The sequence below is a fragment of the Struthio camelus genome, chromosome 1, assembly GCF_040807025.1.
Source record: "Struthio camelus isolate bStrCam1 chromosome 1, bStrCam1.hap1, whole genome shotgun sequence".
In the NCBI taxonomy this organism is placed as follows: Eukaryota; Metazoa; Chordata; class Aves; order Struthioniformes; family Struthionidae; genus Struthio; species Struthio camelus.
Genome location: NC_090942.1, coordinates 165,381,760 through 165,402,271, shown reverse-complemented (window position 1 = coordinate 165,402,271; position 20,512 = coordinate 165,381,760). Strand labels below are relative to the sequence as shown.

Genomic DNA, 20,512 nt, shown 5'->3' with positions numbered 1-20,512 from the left:
TTTGAAAGACTGTCTGTTAGCAAGAAGTGCGGTTAGATTAAAAGGACTGGGAACAGTCTGGGCTTCACACCCCCACACACCTTCATATTAATGGAAATGGCCTTTCCAAATAGGACAACTTAATGTGAAAAAAATAATTAATGGGCTATTTTCAGGAAATTCTGGTTGCTGATTAGTGATTCAACAAAGAAGATCTTTTGGACAAAGAGGATGGTATGGGTGTGTGGTATCTTTAAATACAGACCTTAAAATAAATCCAACTTCTTCAATAATATTTTCTTACCATTATTACTGTTGCTTCGGTGGTTAAATATACTAATGTGTTCATCCTTTCTGTACCTAGATTGTGACAAATAGACATTTCAATGTTAGGGTGGTGATTTTTTATTTCTAAGAATAAAAACAAAGTGCATTATAATTTAGTGTCTGTCACAAACTGTTGCCTACCTAAATGCTGCCGCTCTTACAGAAGTAAGTTTGCCCAGAAAAAATACAGTTAAAATGTGCACATAAACATATGTGCAGAAAGGTTTTTCAATTTTCCAGTTTTTGCAGGGAGGAGAGAACACAGAACAAAATATGGATTTCATCAAGTTCCTTAATTGTGTTCTATTTACGGTGATTTAAAATAACAATGAAATTTCCATATGTGGACTAAGCCTAAAGTTACTTTCTAAATAAGTTTAGATAAACCAGTGTAAAGCCATGTTGTTTGATCTCAGTTCATATGAATTAAAGTGTATTCCTATTTTAAGCAATATTAAAATTAGTGTCCATATGGGAATTTGCAAAATTTCAAAGAAATTATGCAGGTAGGCCTGATTTGTTGGTCCCCCCGGTGAAAATTAACACTAACGGACATAACCTTTTGTTGCAAAGGTTTTCATTCTTCCCGTCCCAGGCAGGCATATATTATTTCCATTGTAAGCTAGCAAAACCCATCCTTTCTGTCAGCTGAGTAACCACCCATTTGAATGACACAAGCCAGCAGCCAAAATGCAGCTGCTGGCAAAACGCCAGCGTGGATCTGCTCTGTTGCCGCAACTGATCTGACAGTCGCGAGCCTTGGGCTGTGACCCCTGTGCGCCAGCTCCGTGGCTGACGCAACCTCTCGCAGCGAGACTGTTTGACACCAGCCAGAGCAGCCAGGTGTGCACGGCCCTGGTGGCCCTGTGGTTTGGGCAGCCCTGCAATGGCAAAACTCCGGAGGGTAGCCTTCTTGATGGAGACATGGCCTAGTAGCCGATGGGGTTAAAAGTGCACAAAATAAAATGATCTTCAAGGCGCTTAAAGACAGCAGAGTGTCTTTGTAGAAGCTAAAGTAGCAGTCAGTCATGCTAGGATAATTCCTTTGAGAAAAGGGTGCTTTTTAAACCCAGAGCCAGACCCAAATAATAATAAAATATATATATATGTAAGATTAAAAAAAATATAAACAGCACAAAATGAAATATAAATAGCTCAACATCTGAGATGATGGGAATCTAAATTTCTCATTCTAGCTCATTTAAATATTAGATTTGGTCTATATATATATATATATATATATATATACACACACACGCACATAAGGAAGAGGAAAATGTTTAGAACTCACCATTGTATATACTAGGTAGCGTTTGTCTGGTGTCACTTTATGAACACTGATTTCTAACTAGGGGAGTTCTGGAACCTAGAATGGTTAAATTTAGTTTCAAGTCTTACAGTATATTTAGGATCTTGATTTAGAGCGTTTGTGTACAAACTCTTGTTTGTAGAGTGTTTTTTATTTTTAAAGTATTATAATTGGCACCTGTCTCAGAAGAATGAAGTTCCTAAGAAAATTATTTCAGATGTCTGTGGTCAATATAGAAGAGGGATTATCAGTAAACCGTCCTATATATTCTCAATGCAGTGGGATACTATTTCATACTTGAAGAGGAACTAACATTTTCAAATACTAACACAAGATTTTGGAAGCTCTTATTTTTATGTATTCGTCTTTACATATGAAGACAGTTTGACTGAAACAGATGCTATGCTCTTTCTGAATCAAATTACTTGAGTTACAAAGTTGAGTTGTTAAGAATTGGAGGTAACTTCAAAAAACTGTAGGGGAAAAAAACGTGCTTGGTCCTATATTCATCCTAAGCAGTTCAACTGAATGCTCAAATTATTTAAACCATACTTAGAGTAAACTATTCTATAAGATGAGGACCAGCAACTTTCCAAAGTCATGGCAGAACGTGGTGGTGATAGGGGTTGTTTTGTTTTGTTTTTTTCCAAGTTAAAAATCAAATGTTTCAGCAGAAACTCAGCAGGAGGAAGAGGCTTTCACATCTGCTAAAAAAAAACTAGTTGGGGCCTTCGGATTCACTGTTGTAATCCAAAAGCTCCCAAACTTTTTTGTGGTTGTGACAAATTTTTTATTTTGATAAAAGAGGGCTCGACTATAATCAAAAGGGTATGAAATCATAGTGCTGTTACTTAACTTTTAGTGTTTTCTCTTTTTCTTATGATTGTCTCCTACATTGGTTCTCTGTAGCAGCACTGCCACTTGCTTAAAGTGTCTGTAAAATAATCTATATTCTGAATAATGACCAGAGAATTGTAACCTAATTGTACTGTTGCGAGGAAAATCTGTCTCAACAGAGCATTTTTTTCTGCAAAGCTTTCTTATAAGCCATGTAGGATATTTTTAATAGCTTGAAGGACATTAAGCTGTATTTTCCTGTGGTTACTAGGGTAACAAAGCACTCTGTTTCATACTAGACACTGATTCTCTTCAGTCTATACAATATTGTATAAACTCTGGTATCTATTTACCTTAGCTCCTGCAAGGGGATTGATGAGAGAACAGGAATTTATGCCATGTTGTTTGCCTCTTGGTCCCTTTTCTTTTATTATTTTATTTTTTAAGTTTTAGATGACCTGAATCTAGGGTCATTGCAAAAGGTCAAGTTCCTTAAAAAGTAAGTAAAGAAAAGCAACTGTGGAAATGCAGTTCGTATCCATATATAGTGCTTGATTCTATAGGTCAGGCAGTGGCAGTCAAATTGTCAGAGGGGAATTTTGTGATCCAGGCTTGCATATGTTTTCAGAGGCATATACATGCATAATGCTAAAAATCAGGAGGTCTGTCTTATCAGAGTAAGGGGGCTATTACCTTGATATAGAGAAGAAGCCGATATTTTGTGTCGTTCTAATTGGGCAGCATGGCGTGGTAGTTCCTGAATTCTAATCCTTTAGAAGCAGGTGATGCTACTAAGAAGATTTTGAATTAATTGTTAGGCCTATTCTTAAAGATTGTAAAAGTGTAATTTTAATGAGCTAGAGAAAATCCTATTAGAACAGTTTAAGTTTTGTAGGTGTTTTTTTTTTTTTTCCCCAGTGATTATAACTTGGTTAAAGGAATATAAGAATGTTTTTACTTTGAAGAATGAAATAACGCCTTACAGGACTGTAGTCTTCTGGGGCTTAAAGGGCTTATGCATTTGAATGTTTATGTTTAGGTAAACTCTTTTGCTTTGTATATTCACTAATAAGTTCTCCTTTGCAAAGTCTAAATAAAGGAGGATAAAGAGATTGACGCTCTCCATTAACTTATGCATTGAGCTTTAGTTAGTTCTGTAAAATCTGGTTAATTAACTTTGCTTTCATAATGAAAAATACTTTCTAGGTTGTATGTCTTCCATGAGTTGTATAAATATGATTATCAGTTCCTAGACATAAATATATGTATATTTTTGGTGTTTGTAGCCCAGCTGAACCAAATTGAACATTGGGGTTCAACAGGAGACAGCCCTGAGCAACCTGATTGAGATCTCGTAGCTGACCCTGCTCTGAACTGGAGGTTGGACTAGAGACCTCCCGAGGTCCCTTTCTGCTGAAGGGACTCTTTGCTTCTAGGTCTGACAGGATTTAGAAATTGAAATAATGATTTAAGTACTCACCAAATTGTAGGCGAGAAAGAGATCTTGTGAGTGCTCTGATTGTGCAAAAATCCAGGAGCGGGCATAACCTTTAATACATCTGGATTGGTACAAACCTATTTGGTAAATTCCTCTCCCTTCTTGTCAGTGCTCCGTTGTGCCGTAAGTTTACAATAACTTTTAAAATACTACAGTATTTCATCTGAAGGTTTCACGTGTGAAAGGATACATTTTGGAGGGGAGCTTCTTTGCCATTTATCAGTCCATGCACTGGCACATGTATGTTAGGGTCAGTATTAAGTTTTATTGAACACAGCAATTTGATAAATCAAAGATATGAAAATCAGAATCCATAGATTTGTTATGTGATGTATAAGAAGCTTCTATTGCTTTTAATGGATATCAGTTTCTTATTTCATTGCCCTTACAAAGAGATCTAGTCAAACCCATCTCATCAGAGCATACAGGCTTTTTGACCTTGTTTTAAAAAAAAAAAAAATTGTACAGAAAAGAAATGAGAAAAAGAAATTCCTCACAGACAGCATTATGTTTTAAGATATTGTGAGCTCCTGCAGTATCCACTCAAGCCTGCGTAGTTGTACTGAGGTTACAGTCTTGATTTTGTCCCCATGCTGATACTCTGGTCCGAGGCAAGGCTAATCCAAAAGTTTTATTCTTTCTGCTGGTTAACTTGGCATTGACATGGAATCTGTTGTCATATCTGTTCTGAATACAATACCATTGTAAAGAAAACCTGAAGAACTGTGCTGTTATGTAGCCTAGTGCTGACAATAGTGGGAACGTAGGACTTTTTTCCTCTTTGTAACTAGAGCAAAACTGTTAACAAATCCTTCAGGGTATTCAGGTTAGCTCAAGCTCTAAGGATAGAAGGCCTTAAAAAGTGTTCGTGTGTCATAGGCGTTCTGAGGTTAAGGCTGACTGCTGTTAGTTTCCCAGGTGGGGAACAGAGGTACAGAGCTTAAGACACTCACTAGAAATCACCCAGGATATCTGTCGTTGGGTATGGAACTGAACCTGTGTCTCTTAAATCCCATGTCAACACTTGATCCTTAATGTGTTTTCTGCATGGTCCTGGACGAGGAAGTTTACGTGATTATGTCTCTAAAGTGAAAAAATGGTCATTTTAAAGAATGTCAAGTCTTTCTGACGTCTTCAAAATACAAATAAAAAAATAGATGATAGTCTCTTTAGTATCTTCTATATGTTGTACATTTGATAGGTACTGAAAACCTTGACATATCTGTCGTGTTCATTACATTGCAATGTATACTGTTAGTAGTATGGCATATGGTTCAAATAATATTTAAAGTTAGAAAGTTAATTGCAGTCATTACAAATGACTTCCAATTACGGACCCAAAGTTTAAAGACTTAAATATGCAACCTAATTTTCAAAATGTTCAGCTATGCCTACAGCTAGTAGGAATGTTTTTTGACAAACTAGATACCCAAATTTAGATAATCAGTCTGGAAATTTTGAGCAATAACTTTATAGGAAAGCAGCTACACTTTGCCTCATAATGTGTTCATAGTTTTCTGGATAGCTAGATTCCTTTGAAAGGAAACTGAATGTAGAGAGAGGAGCTAAGCAAAATCAATGATCTCGGGAGAACATCAGACTTGCAGAAAGTTTTAATTTTCATGTTGCTTTGGAAGTATCATATAAGAAATAATTGATTGTGATGAAAAAGCTAGGTAACAACATTTTTCTTGCATTTTGCATAGGATTGAAACTTGTGAGGTTATTGTTTCTTAAACTATACCTTGGAATAGAAAATTCTCATTTGAAAATTCCGGTGTTGGAGTGCTTAATGTGGCCAGTGCTTCAGGATTCAACAGGATGTTGTGGATGTTCAGTTGTATAAGACAAGAAGTTGGATTGGCATGAAGAGGGAACTCAAGGATTAAAATGTTCAAATATACTCACGGCAAACCTGCTGCTAAATAGGTAGATGTTACATATCACTTAAAAGTCTTTTCAGTGTTTAGAGTCTTCGGTGTTAGACCTGAATTGTAATGATAAATGGCAGAAAAAGGTATCTTCTTTAAGGTGAAAGCTAGACCTCTTGTTTGCTAAGGCTATCAAGTGTCTGAAATCTCCGTAGGTGAGAACTCCTGTTTCTGCTCCTGTCATAGACTCCTTGTTGTCACCTCAAGTGCTGTTTGCCTGTCTCACCTCCTATGCCAAAGCCTCACTTAGCAGGAAATGATAATGTCATTGGACACGGTTTAAACATTCATGGAGTTCCGCTAACTTGCTGCGGAAAAGGTCTCCCTAAGATCTTGATGATTAGTGATCTCTTTTTCTTTAGTATGAGTTGGATACTTTAAAGTCAAGAGTGAACCCTTCGCCCATAGGGCCAGTTGACAGGCTTTTGAATTTTCAGGTATTTTAAGCAGGGGCTGGACCAGAGCTGCAGCTAGAGGCTTTATCTGCAGTGACGTGTAGAAGCAGGCTGAACATCTGGAAGGAGGTCATCATTGCTCTAGTTCCCACGTGGGATCTTAGATATGGAAAATCCTCTATGAATAACAATTTCTCCCTGAAGTGAGTGGAACTAACCTGGAAAATTCTTCAGTATCCTTCATACGTGGATGTCATGCATCATCTAGTTGCCTGCGTTGCAGCAAAGGCACGTAGGTTTATCGGATGGCCTTTGAGTGTGTGTATCACAGATAGTATCATCCACCGTCCTTGTTAAGAATTTCTCCCCTGCAAGCTGTCTGCTGTAACCGTGTTTAAGAGTTTTGGTTTAAAAGTGCTTGTAGTAACAGTTGGGAAGCAACTATAGTGCTTTAGGTTGAGTATAGTGCATTGGATTTTGTTGTTATTCCTTGGTCTTTTGGATGGAAAACTATTTCCTCTAACAGTTCATAAGCACCATGACAAGGCTGAGCGTGCCAAACCATTTCTGTACAAAACTGGCAGTGCCTGTGACTTTTGCTAGACCTAGAAAAGAAACTGGAGAGCGTAAGCTGACTGTAGCAACCACCAAACTGAATTTGCTCTAACGTGTGTAATTCACGTTGAAGGGATTACTTTTGGAAGGTTTTGTGTATAAGAACAAAGGTAGTTTCTGAGGCCTTCTCAAAAGGCATAGGTCTGGTTGTTATTTATTATGCTAGTGTTATTGAAGTCATTTTCAAATTATTATTTAATTTGATGTCCTGTGAGTAAGTGCAATTATCCTGACTTTATATACCTTAGTCTACCCATCTGATGAGTTTTTCCCAAAGGCTATATAAGGAGTTAATGTCAAAGCCTGCAGTAAAATGTTAGATCGTCAGTCCTGCAATTAGGCCATATTCTATTCCTTATAGTGAAATAATTCATGACTCAGCCACCTAATTGCAGTGGGACTTCCAATAAGCTCTTTAACTTCTACTCATTTATAAAAATGATTTAAAACTTTTTTTAGTGGAGAATTGTTGCTTACATAATTAAATACTTATACAACATAGCTTACAAAACTGAATATTAAATGTAGTGAATTGGTAAACTGGAATGACGTGTTTGCATCATAATAGTGGATTCCTTTTTCTACAGCTCTTCTGTATGGATTTACCTGAGGAGCTTGAACGATTTCTATATTGTGGAGAGCAAACCACTCAAACTTTGCAGAAACCTAATTATTTTTGGATTTCTCTCTCTCTCTCTCTCTCTCTCTCCCCCTCTCTCTCTCTATGCATTCTATATATGCATAAGGGTAGAGGCGCATCTTCGTTGATGTGTATTTGCATAGCTACATGGAAAAAGGTAGAGCTATGCAGACTCTGCACCTGCTGTTGATTTAGTTCATAACATTAAATTGAAAAAAATCAAAACTACGAGAAATTAAAATTTGGAAAAAATGTCCTCTCTGCTTAAATTTCTTCAAATGAGGTAGTCATCATTTTACAAGCTTTTTTAATTTTATTTTGTTTTTATTGCTTTTGTTCAAGAATAGGAGCTGCAGCAAACATTAAGCTTGTTTGTTTCTGCTTAAGGATTCTGTAATTTTGCTTCTTCTCTTCCTAATGTTTGAGAGGCTCAGAATCAGAGTGGAGAACCCTGTGTGTCTTGTCTTATCCTTCTAGGCTGATATGATTTTGAACTGTTGAGGATTTTGCTTTAAACATCCAAGGAATTGTTTGAAAAGGATAAGAAATTTGTGATATTTAAGTTTGGAATGAATTTTTTTCCTCAGTGAGGAAACTTCCAGTTCAAGTTATGACAGATTTTACTCTAGGCAATTGAAGTTTGCAAGTCATATTACCAAGTATTATTTTATAATGTGACTTGTCATTTGTTACATGTAATACATAGGTGTACATATATAAATTTGTAGACAATCTAATAGATTTAACTGCCCATCTTTAGCTATTTCTGGTACTTTATTTCATTTTGCCTGCAATTTTAACACTTCCTTTGCTAGGATTCTTGCCACAAATTTTTGTAATTATAAAATGAATAATAATAATTTTTCCTGAACATCCCTTATTTATATTACCATTGTCCTTCCTAATGTCTTTAGCCCTTTAATAACTTTCCTTTTTGACATATCAAAAGTATAGTAGAAGTACATTCAAAAAAAGGAAGAGGAGAAGAAACCTTGCACCCAAAAGATGATGATAAAGGTGATTTAGAACTTCTTCTGCGACTCCTTTTGGTGATTAGGAATAGCTATCTTGGATAGATATCTTTACTTTTCAGTGGTCCCGGTATGTAGCATGTAAAGCTAGAAATCAATACATCTTTCCATAAACTTTAACAGGACCTGAGCTAGTCATTAAAATAGTCTTTAAAAACATGCATGTTCTTTCTCTCAATTTTCTTTTTTATTACACACAATTTCTGCATTTTTGACTGAACTTGTCTGGCTTTGATATGAAACGCAGGCAAAAACAATTTATTGAAAAGATGCAGCCTTTCCTGAACATGAAGTTAGAAAGCAGGAACCCTTCTGATAATTTTGATGTCTTCTGCTGTACTGGTCCAGTTCAGTAATGTGCTTTTATTGTTGTTTTCTTTTTTTCCTGGTTTAGGGGTAGTGAGCAATCTCTATCACCGCTTAGGGGAATTGAATCTGTTTATCAGCCTTGATGTACTTCATTTTTTTAATTCTTACTCTTTTTTATTCTTCACTTTTATTATTTTGTATTTTTACTTCATGTCATCTTTGTTTTCATTCTCATGCCTGTGTTTTTTTTCTCTGTGAATAAGATTGAAGATGGAAAAACTGCGAGCTAAAAATCTCTGAAGATCATTTACATACCATTCATCTAGAGGCTTTCTAAATGTTTAACAAGTTAATTAAGCTGGTATTCAGAGTATACATATTGATCAAAACAGAAATGTGGGTGTACGTGCCATGTGAGGTAAGATAAAATGTAGAAACTGTTTATCGCTGTGCGGCATGTAAGGCTGTGTGGTCAGTGGTGCATATCTAAACCACATTAAATATTAAAATCTATGTATTTATTGCTATGGTGTTCGTCTTCAGGAAATCTGAAGGATACACCATGGCCCCTTCGTTTCAGAAGTTTGTGAAGATGGATGGCAGGGCGCTTTTAGCATTGAATAATGTTCTCTGGAAGTGACAAATACCTAATGGCTGCCTTTTATAAAGGAAAGGCTATATTTGGTCAGTAGTGACATTCTAGCTATGATGGTGTTTGACTGCAGCAGTGTCTTCCATGGAACTATAAGGGGCACCAGTCATGGTAGTATCTTCCGGAGTTGTCAGTGCTTGGTATCTATCATACTGGAGCCCAAAATAGTGAGATCATTTAAACGGGGTGAAGTACCTTGTTCTTCAAGCATACCTACAAACATATACAATTGGACTTGCAAAAATTTGTTCCTGAAGAGATCTTGAAGAGTCAGGTCTCCCAGAGCTACATTTGGGTATATTTCTTGCAAGCTGTGCTATGATGTTTGCCCTAGAATACATACTTCACTGCACTGGTACAGGGGAAGCTGGCAGCTGTGCTTATTTTCAGGTTGCCCTAATGCTTCTCATTAGAAAAGATCAGTGCTGCTCCAAGCTTTTCAGCGGTACTGAGAAAATTGGATTTTTCTGCTCCAGGGATGAGGGAACTTGCTACTTCTCTGATATGAAGGGAACAGGTAAGAGGACTTGGCTGTGCTGAGAAGGTGAGGGCTCTGCACAGCTCCCGTAGTAGATTGAGCTGCCACTTCACACATCCTGTGATGACAGCAGTAGCAGCAATAGTGTGGCTTTTCAGAGCTCGGCTACAGATACTGGGGTTTTAGCCATTTTTGTTCTGCTAAGAGTCTGATTCAGAATTGGATAAAGTAAACAGCACACTGTTTTAGGAGTCTGTTTGTGAGTAGCTTAGATCCTATTTGAAGCTTTTGGAGTCATTTGAATGCCAGGGTTTGATTTTCTGATTATGTAGAAAGGCTCTGCACTGCTGCTCGAGTGTTGTAAGGCAGCTCGGGCAGGGGTGGGGTTTTTTTGGTTTTGTTTGGTGGTTGTTTTTAAGAAGCTCCAACCCTTTTTTTTGTTTTAGTTCACTGAAATTTAACAGGATAGAAAGCCTATAGGGAAGAGATGTTGTTCTTCCCTCCAAATTGTATTAGAATCTTGTAATTCTGTCACATCTGACAAGTCACCCTTTCCCATCCCTGGCCTGTACTGCTGCATGCAACTTTAGCAGTGTGCCAAAATCTGGACAGCCACCCTGAACAGCAGTGAAACCTCCAAGGACAGGCAGAACTAGCCTCCTGTAGTATCAGCAGTCGTGGTAAGGAGAGTGGTGAACCAGAGTCCTCCCCCGTACTTGCGATACTGTCACACAGGATACTATATAAGGCAGGAAATTATGGCAGCTTTGGGGAGTAAAGGGTGGAGAGCCAACTTGAGTTCTTCTCAACTATATTTGTACTTAGCATATGGCTTTAAGTGTCTGTCACATGAAAAGGTGTCACCAAAGCATGGGAACACGTTCTTTCTGGGAAGAGGCTGCTTGAATTCTCTTTAATTGTTTCTTGGTTCTAGCATGTGTCTTCACCTGTTATAGTACTGCAGTCACCCTCTTCTCAGTTAGCTACAAATAGTTGGAGACAGGAGATTAACGATGCCAAGAATATAGAGAAGCTGGACCTCACGTCTTCAAGAGTTAGCTTGGGTCTGAATGGTCTTGTCAACTCTGCCTGATATGGCTGTGCTGACTCCAGGGTCAGCCTGTGCGCCGTCTTCAGATCTTGTAGAGCTTGATTTAGTGAAGAGCTAGCTCTGGGGTTTCCATGCTGGAAAGCAGGGAAGCACAGTGCAGAGGCCCTTAGAAACTCCAGATGAAGACAACCAGGGGCTGACATGGAGCTAAAACTAGTGTGTCATTCAGGATCCAAGTTGGCCTATCTGAACTGTGTGATTGTTCCTGTAAAGACTTATTAGCTCAGGTATGGCACTGTCCAAAGGTTAATCCATCACCTTGGTATTTGGAGAATACAGTGCACAGACATCTGGTCTGACTCTCCAGCACTCAATTTGGGCCTCACAGGGCAGGTACTGAACTGGAGCTAATAAGCCCACATTGGAGCTAGTCTTCTGCTCAGTATCCACAGATTGTTTTTTCCATTATTTGGGATATTCCAGCCTCCGTTATTCTAGATAGTGGAGACTGACTTTTCTATGTAGATAAACAAATTCTCTGTTAACTTTGTGTTTAATAATTAAAAGGACCCTGAAATTATTTGCTTTGTGAAGTTGAGTATTCAAAAATTAGGTAATGCAAGAATGTATTTTCCAAGAGCAACCTTTTTTGCCTTTTGAGGATGTATTTGGTAAGATGATATAATTGGAAATTTTTGAAGAAAGATATCTTATACAATTTAACGTTGAAAGTGGTTATTGGACGAATCTGGATTATGAGGTGAGTAAGGCTATTGACTATAGGATTCATATCTCATTTTAGGTGGAGAACGCTTGTAGTGTTTGGTGCAAAAGCAAGAGTTTAAGACAGGCAAAAGCAATATAGAGAAGTGATTTTTATCTGTTCTACGTTCCTAGATGGTGCTCTGCGAATAAATTAGATTTCACATCTAGCCTGTCATCCCATCAATTCTTCATTTGGTCTGCCAAAGCAAAACTCCTATTTACCCCCCTTACATTTCCCTAGATGCTGAGTAATCATAGCAAACAGATCTTCAAAGATATTTAGTTACCCAGCTTTCTTAAACCTTTTAAAGTATTTAAATATTTCAGTGGGATTGGCTATAAATCTGCAACAAGTATGGGAGGGGGGGATTCCATGTGTTTCTCAACAAATTGGAGTGATCCTGCAGAATGAGAAGGGACTTGATCCTGTATTCCAGTTCTGGCTCATCTCCTACTTCACTGAACACTTCTCAAGTGGTTGCTTTTAAAAGGTTTACATTTGGGGCCTTTGGATATCAAGAAATGAACTGAAAGTATGGCTAATTTCACTTGGACAGAGGAGCTTTAATGCTGTACAGCAAATAAAATAGGGCCCATGCATCTGAATAATAAAGATAAAGAGATATTGAATTGCTGTCTCTCATGCTCAGCCCCGGCCATCTTATGTAATTAAAGATCATGCCATTGTGTGTTTAAATGCAGGAGATGCTTTTGTGCATTTTGGTACTTTATGAATGGCAACTTAGCTCTTGCAAGAGTTCCTGAAGGCTGGTATTCATTGTGCATCTGTACATCTGTAGAGTACTGTACATCTGCAGAGTAAGAAATGAGAGGAATTCGGTGGGATTATTGACAGGTGCCTTTGACTCTGGAATGAGTGACATTCCCATAGTTACCAAAAAGATGCAACAAATTCAAGAGTTTAAGTTGCATCTTATGACATAGTTGGAACAGTTTTTGATATTGCTCTGGTGGTGTAAGAATTGCGGAGGTGGTTTGAGAAGATACTGTCCCGTTATCCATTGTGACTCTGTGGGGATTCACTGTTCATGTAGCAGAGTTGACAGAAACGTGTGGATTCCCTGTGCTAGCGCAGAGTCTTGGTTTCATCATTGCTGGGAGGGTTAGACCAAGCCTCTGGATGTAGCACTCCGCTAGCTGGGGCACGTGCACCAGTGCCACTCTGTTGCCTGCCTGCAAGGGAGGGAGGGATAAAGGAATAGTAATAGATGGCTTAAGGATAGTGACATTTGAAACTGCTTGCAGGTGTTAGTCATGAATGTTGTCTGTCCACGAGTTGGTATTACTTAAGTGGTTTGACTCAAAACAGTACTGCTAAACTAATGCAAAGTAAAAATTCAAGTTTAAATTAACAGGAAACCATCTTGTTTCTCTTAAATCTTGGTTTGGTTTAAGTGCTAAATGCCATAATCAGTTTTTTTTGTCCTTGTTGCTTTTTTGAGAAAACCCATGCAAGAGCATTTTGGAAACAGGCCCAGTGTTTTCTTCTCTGTTATGGCAAATGTGTAAATTTAAAACCTGACTGAACACTTGTTTAGTTCCATATCTAGAGAAGGGTTATATGCATGTGAGGAGTGGGATGGGGGGAGGGCACAGAGACATTTTAATTTAAAAAAAAAAAAAAAAAAAAGCAAAGATCCTCTCACAGGGAGGTGCAAAGTAATAAATTCCTTCATAGCTTATATAATCGTCTACTGTCCAAGTCGATTGGGAAGGAGAACTGTGATAGTATTGCCTGGTACTTGCAAATTTTGCTTTTCAGCTTGTTTAACTGGCACAATGATGTGAATACTGCAGAGGAATGTTGCATCTTCTGTATTAGCTAATACGTGTTTTCCTGTAACTATTTTTGGGTGTACTTGAAGTGGGCTGCACTTCTTGAAATTTCAAACTAATTTACTGACACTTTGGTTTTCTCCCTTTTCTTGCTTGTTTGAGAGTTCTGTGTATATTAACCAAATGTGGATATACCTTTGAAAGGGAGAATGATGAATCTTCCTCGGTGCAAGCAGCAAGTATGATACGATATGTTTTCAGGGAGAAAGAGAATGTAATGTGGAGGGAGGTATGAGCCTCCATCCTGTTCTTAGACCCTAACTGAGATTGCCAGCATAGAAAATATTGTTACATTACCAGTTTTTGTAGTGTGGAAGTGTTCCAGACAGATATCCTGGGGGGCAGGGGGAATTTAGAGGAAGAAGCATTCATCAGAACTATAAGAAAACTCTGAAGGGAAAGAGATGTGAAACAAACTCCAGGATGTGAAAAACATGAAAGCACTTTTTAACATCAAATTTTATGATTACCTAAATGTATTATTTCTGTTGGGTCTGTTGTTTGCAAATAGACATTTATATTTTGAATGTATTTTAAAAATACGTAATTATTGCTTCTTTTTTTTTTTTTTTAATCGTAGGTATGAGAAGGTGCCAGTAATTCTGGTTGGTAATAAAGTGGACCTGGAAAGCGAGAGAGAAGTATCATCGAATGAAGGCAGAGCCTTAGCTGAAGAATGGGGATGCCCTTTTATGGAGACCTCTGCTAAGAGTAAAACAATGGTGGATGAGCTCTTTGCAGAAATCGTTAGACAGATGAACTATGCAGCACAGCCAGACAAAGATGATCCATGCTGTTCTGCATGTAATATACAATAGCATTAAAAAATTACCTAACCTGGACCTAATTTGAAGAAATTTTGTAAGGTGGTAAAACTGTCTACTTCACTTCCTGGTTTGTGGGTCACTTGAAATACATCTGTAGTGAAGTAGCAGCATTAACTCAGAGCTGAGCATTGAAAGTCAATCACTGACTCTGAATATAATTAGGTTAAATGACAACATCTCATTTTTCCACTTGAGCACCTGCAATTTTATGGCACAGCCAGTTGATCTACAGGGTCGTTCCAGTTGAGCTTACTTGCACTGTCATGTTAGACAGCGCCGACAGCAACTATTTCATAAGAAGTTAAAACTTTTGGTAATGGGAAACAAAAGCAGTAGGGAGAACATCTGTGAAGACCATTCACAACTAGCAAAAGGAGAGCCAAGTCTTTCAGTGTCTAATTACTGTGCTTCAGGATGTGTGCGATTACTTGTGGCCAAGTTTGCTCAGATATGTTGATTTCACCTGAACTTCTGACAGTGTTAGCGGAAGAGGCTACCAGAGACCTATCTAGTTCGGATTTTTTTCGAAATTGATGCTATTATTTCTACACTTTATCCCACATCTTGAAATGGAAGACATTGCATCAGTGTGTGAAATGAGAGGCAAGATCTGAAAACAAATGATGAGTGAAGAAATGAAGTATGGCATAGGAATGTGTTAAATCTTTTTGTTTTGCTGCTCAAAAATGGAGGATTGCTTCAGGTTTTGGTCAGACAAAAAGCCAAACAAACCCTCTGTTTACAAAGCAGGAAGCATCTTTATCACTTTACTGAACCAGGAGGAAGCAACTGTGATGAAAAAAAAAAATGCTGAGCCTTACTAACAAGGAACACTTTAATAGATTAACTAGTACCATCTTGTAAGGAAAATTAAGCCATGTTGCATCCATATGTTCCCTTCTGCAGAAACCTCATGGGACAGTATGAACATCCTGCATTTTTAAGTTTGTTAAAGACAACAGTTTTTCTTGCCTTTAAGGGCTACATTCTCTGGTGAGATCCCTAACTAACCTTTGAAAATCAAGTTTGCTGTTTCAGAGCTTTAAAGTTGAAAATTTTGTTAATTGAATAACCACGTGAAATCATTTGGTTCAGAGGTGAAATAGTTACAGTTATAATTCCTTAGGTGAGCGTGGAAATGGCTCTTTAATTGCCTGACACACTGTTCAGAGGTTGCCCCAGTTATTGGAGTGTTAAATGGTGGGAGCAAATGTTTTGTTTTGAGAGGATGCTCGAGCTCTGACTTGCTAGTTTCATAGCAGTGAAGTATTTATCATTTGCATGACTAATGGCACAGAAATACCTATTCCGACATCTTACAATCAAAATATAGAAAAGACTTAAATCGAAACGTTCGATTTTAAATGCTGGAGAGATTGTCTTGAGCTGGATCTTTTATAGGTAAAATTGGCCATAAAAATATAAATCACTGAGCCTGTGGTCTGAATACATGATGCATTTTTACTGGTTTTTCAATCTTGTGCAGTAACAGTGTAGTTCCTTGTGTTTAAATGAGTGAAAACAGCAGTGCTGGGGTGCACGCGTGTGTTGAGGGTGTATGTGTGTGTATTTGGCCCTTAGAAATGCTGTAATTGGAGTTAGGTTCGAGAGCTTTGCCTCCATCTGCAGAACCTCCTAAAAACGCTCTCATCTTCCACAAAGGAAACTTGAGTACAAAACATCTTTGCAGATTTTCATACATAAATATTCTTAACACTTTAAAATATAGTTAAGCGGATAACAACTAAAGAAAATCATATTAATGGAAGAGAACTGGCCATCTCTGCCCTTAATCCTTCAAAACCTTTCGTAACCAATGTATCAAAGGGCATTAGATGTCACAAACATTAAGCCTTACTAGAACGTTTATGTAGTCCTTTTCCCCATCCACCTTACAGAGTTTGTTATCGTTCTTTGTTCTCTTAGGGAGATATTCACACCATTTATTTCTGGCATCTGAATGCCTGTTCTGGGTGCTCTGAATTGCCCTCCTAGAGGCACCTACCTCTTCCCATTGACTAGATAAGAAACTTAAGCTTTTAACTTCGGTCCTCCAAGTCACACATAACTTATATGCCTAAACTAGATGGTATGAATGTTCTCTTTTCCCGCCCCCCCCGGCCCACCTGCCCATTGTGTCAGCCACCATGTTAAAGCAACGTTTGAGATGTTGAATTAGTTGTATCTTAACTTTTAAAATATCTAGGTTGGGAAGTGGTCTATTGGGCAGTACAACCTATCTGTGAAATAGCTTGTCAGTATGAGATCCACTGCATAAGCACTCAGAAATACCAAATTTAAAACTTAGTTTGGAGTGCATGTTAGGCAATGTTACTTACGGGAATGGTAAAATCTTACCTCACAGATTGTTCAACAACGAATGAAATAGCATGAAATACAGTATGAAGAGCCTAACATGAAGTTAATAATGTAAAGCAGATGGGTGTTAATATGGCAAAAATTGCATGGTAAAGCTCCAAACAGAAAACATTAATGAAAAGATATTAATCTTGTTTTTTTTTTTTTTTATTATGGTTTTACATTTTTTAAAAGCCTAGGCCGTATATGCTACCACACAATATTGCGGGGGGGGAAAAATTGTAGATGATGTTTTTTCATTGTATAATTCTGAGGAAGTAGTTATGCACTATTTCTGTTTCCACTAATGTGAATATAGTGGAGCTTGAATCAATGACAGTTGCACTTGACAGATTTTTTTCAAAATATAAGGTTAGCAGAAAGGTAGCTAAGTGAGCCACATCAAAGTTTTGTGGCCTCCTTGTAGGAGTCATTGGTCTTGGGTCATTATTTAATTTGTACCCTGATAGGACTACCAATTATAGTATTTGAAAGTTTTTTATAACATGCCTTAAAATATTATGATTTATTCCAAAGACCCACTTTTCCTTTGGCTAGTCTTGTAGAGCTTTGTACTTCTCTACAAAAACAGCACTTCTCCAGTTCTGTTCCTTTAAGTGTTGCAACTTTTATTCTTTTAAGCTATGATAGTGATAGCAACTGTTTCCTCCTTCCCTTAAGAAGACACACAAAACTAGGCAAAACAAATAAACCAGAATCAGATCAAGAGTATTAAGCATAATTGCTTTTTTTCCTTCTCTCTCTCTCTCTCTCTCTCTTTCTTTCTTTCTCTCTCTCACTCTCGCTCTATCTATCCTTAAGAGCATCAAAAAGATTTTTGGTGACTTTTTCTGTTCTGGTTCTAGCCTCTCTCTAACCCCAGTGCTACAGTTGCCATTACTTTTCTGTGGGAAAACTACTGGTATTTGCTTTCCTGTATAGAATGTTGCCTAAAGATGTCAGCCATTTGGTTGGGGGGTTTTGTGCATGTTTGTTTTTTGTTTTATTTTTTTGCCAGTGTACAGTCAAAGCACTGGTTAGGCTTTAATTGTGAAACTCCGCAACAAAAGCAAATGTTTGACAACTGCAGGGGGCTTTTATCTGCATTGTTGTGCATCTGTTAATTCTTGATCAGGGTTTGAAGAATGACTGAAGTGGGTTTTGGAACCAGGCTTAACGCTGTTGATTTGGAGTTTCCCAGAGGTGAATTAATGTATTTCACAGTTAATTGTTGAGCTCTAATACAACTGGCAACTTAAAATGGGGCAACAGTTTGTTTTGTAACAATGTCAGTTGTTTAAACCTTGATGTTTCAAATAAAACAAGAATTGTACATAGAACTCAATGCAAACTCAGCAGTTGTATTTGGAGTTAAATTATTTTAACAAATAAATTTATTTAATGAAACCTCCCTTGGGTTTCCTGTGTTGTCCATTTTGATTTGGTCAAAAAGTTTGTCTAAAGCTGACTAGAGCCACCCAGTAATTTCAAACACTACTATATCAATTATTTGAGGTTGTTCCGATAAATATCTCCTGCCAAAATGCTCTTCTAGTGCAAATTACATAGCAATATGGTAAAAGCAAATATATTTTCACTGTTAGAGATGCATGCATGTTGTGATTTAAGTTATAGGCTTGATAAAGAACTATGGCAAAGTTATTTTTGTTTCCTTATTCTAAAAGAGACATACGCTGCCAACAATCAGTAAGACTAGGTATTTAAGGTGTATATGTTGTTACAGCAGGAGCATAATGGTTACTGTAAAATGTAATAAAATAATGCATGAACTTGGTCGATAGGATGTATCTAATATCCAGTCATACTTTAACATTGAGATTGCAAAGGGTTAAAATAAGGATTGTTTTATCAGCTGTTCAGTGAATGAGTGCTTTGCAGGCTTTCATCCCTGTACAAAAGGAGTTAGTGTTAGTAACAACTTCAAATACAATTAGTGTTGCTGAGATTTATAAATGAACAGTTGAACTAATGCTAACAGGATTATTCTAGATAATTGGCTCTGATCAGCAGTTACATTTTAATCATGCCAGTATCAGTAAAACACACTGTTTTCAGTAATGAGGGGTGCTAGATGGTCTCTTCTTTTCATATCATGTATGCTATAAAGAACAAGAAGCCTGAGGCTTACACATTTTATGAACTCCTAATTCCGTGGTTAATACAGAAGGTTGACACATACTGTTAATTTTATGTCTTTGACTTTGCCCATTCATTCTGTAAACCAGTTCCCCGGGGAACTTTTGCTGATGGGCTCTTGCAGTCCCATTAATTTAGCAATATCCTTTTGTTTTGCCCAAGAAGATACCTATACAGGGACAACAGGAATTCACTGGGCTGTTCTGAACATTTTAGGAAAATTTCAGTGCCACATAATGCAGTTTTTTGTTTATTTGTTTTCCAAATACTGAACAACTAAAAAATTTTGAATCTTGTAATCTTAAATGTCTTCCCCGGGCCCAATTTTTTTGCAGCTACTGCAGGAATCTTGTTGACGCTGAGAAAACTGTGAAACATTTTGCTTAGAAATAAATGGCTTATTATCTTAACCCCTCTACAAGCAACAACCTTACTGGATCACCATTTCTTGATCACTTCTGCCACTTGTCTAGGTGGTCACTAGACTAGAGCTTCTATCCCAAGTTACCTTAACTAAGATGATCTCTCTTGCTGTCTAACGGCTATGTTGTGCTTTCTTCTCCATTGAAATGGCATCCTTTTTCTGAGTCCTGGTAGAAAAAATCTAAAGTTGTTTACAACTACTTTGACTTGTGTGGCTCACAATAGTACTTAGGGTGTAGTAATCTGTCTACCTTTTTTAGCCACCAACTTGATCATTCACTTTTAGCAAACATGAATTTCCAATTTCCTGTTGTTTCTGTACGGATATACTTAGTGTTCTAGTCAGTCTTCTCACTCTACGTAATCTCTGTTTTGCTGTGAAACCTGCAGAAGGGCCTTTTCTGGTTTTGTGTGCCAATTGCAGTCAGTAAATTTGCAGACATTTTGAGGTTTCTCGTTTTTCTTCATGTTGAGGTCAGTTGATGCCTTGTGTGAATACATCTAAATTCCGAGTCTGGTTGTTACTTATTTGGATTACTTTGGGCTTTAGGTGTCTCTTGTTTGACAGGACAGGTTTTTCTTACCTTCCTATACCAGAGATTAAAAAATATTAAGATAGGTTAAGAGAGTGCTAAGATTTGTTTTTTGCCTCAGCTCCTCTATTTCCCTGCTCATGTAGTATCTTAATATTTTTAAATTGCACTTTTGCTTGGAAAGGGACTATAAAAGGACTGTCTCAATAACTGGGCTCCCTAACAGTGTTCAGAATTGTAGCTGTGCGACTTTTTTTACTAGATTTTGTGCCTGTTTGCCTAGCAAAAACAGCGCAGCTTGGAAACAGAAATTGGCATTGTTCTAGCTCTGTCTTTGAGGCGCAATCCAGACAGCACCCACATTGACTTCCAGACTGTACGTTGCATTTGCAGGGCTGGATTATTCCCGTGAACCAGGCACAATGTGATACTGGAATTGCTAACAGCAAATCTTCATCCTACTCTCATAGAACTGTTTTTCTGTGTACATTCAAGAGCACGCATTTTAGTTTGACCTGAATCTGAAATAGTGTGGGGAAT

General features: G+C 37.6%; 1 protein-coding gene across 1 annotated transcript in view; it reads left to right on the top strand.

The window, feature by feature from the left end:
• RAP2A (RAP2A, member of RAS oncogene family) overlaps window positions 1-18,270 on the top strand; it is a 33,011-nt gene extending 14,741 nt beyond the window's left edge. The window contains exon 2 of the mRNA XM_068928674.1: window positions 14,255-18,270. Coding sequence (XP_068784775.1) covers window positions 14,255-14,492 — 238 coding nt within the window. The 3' untranslated portion in view covers window positions 14,493-18,270. The remainder of the gene's footprint in view (window positions 1-14,254) is intronic.
• The last annotated feature ends 2,242 nt before the right edge of the window (window positions 18,271-20,512 follow it).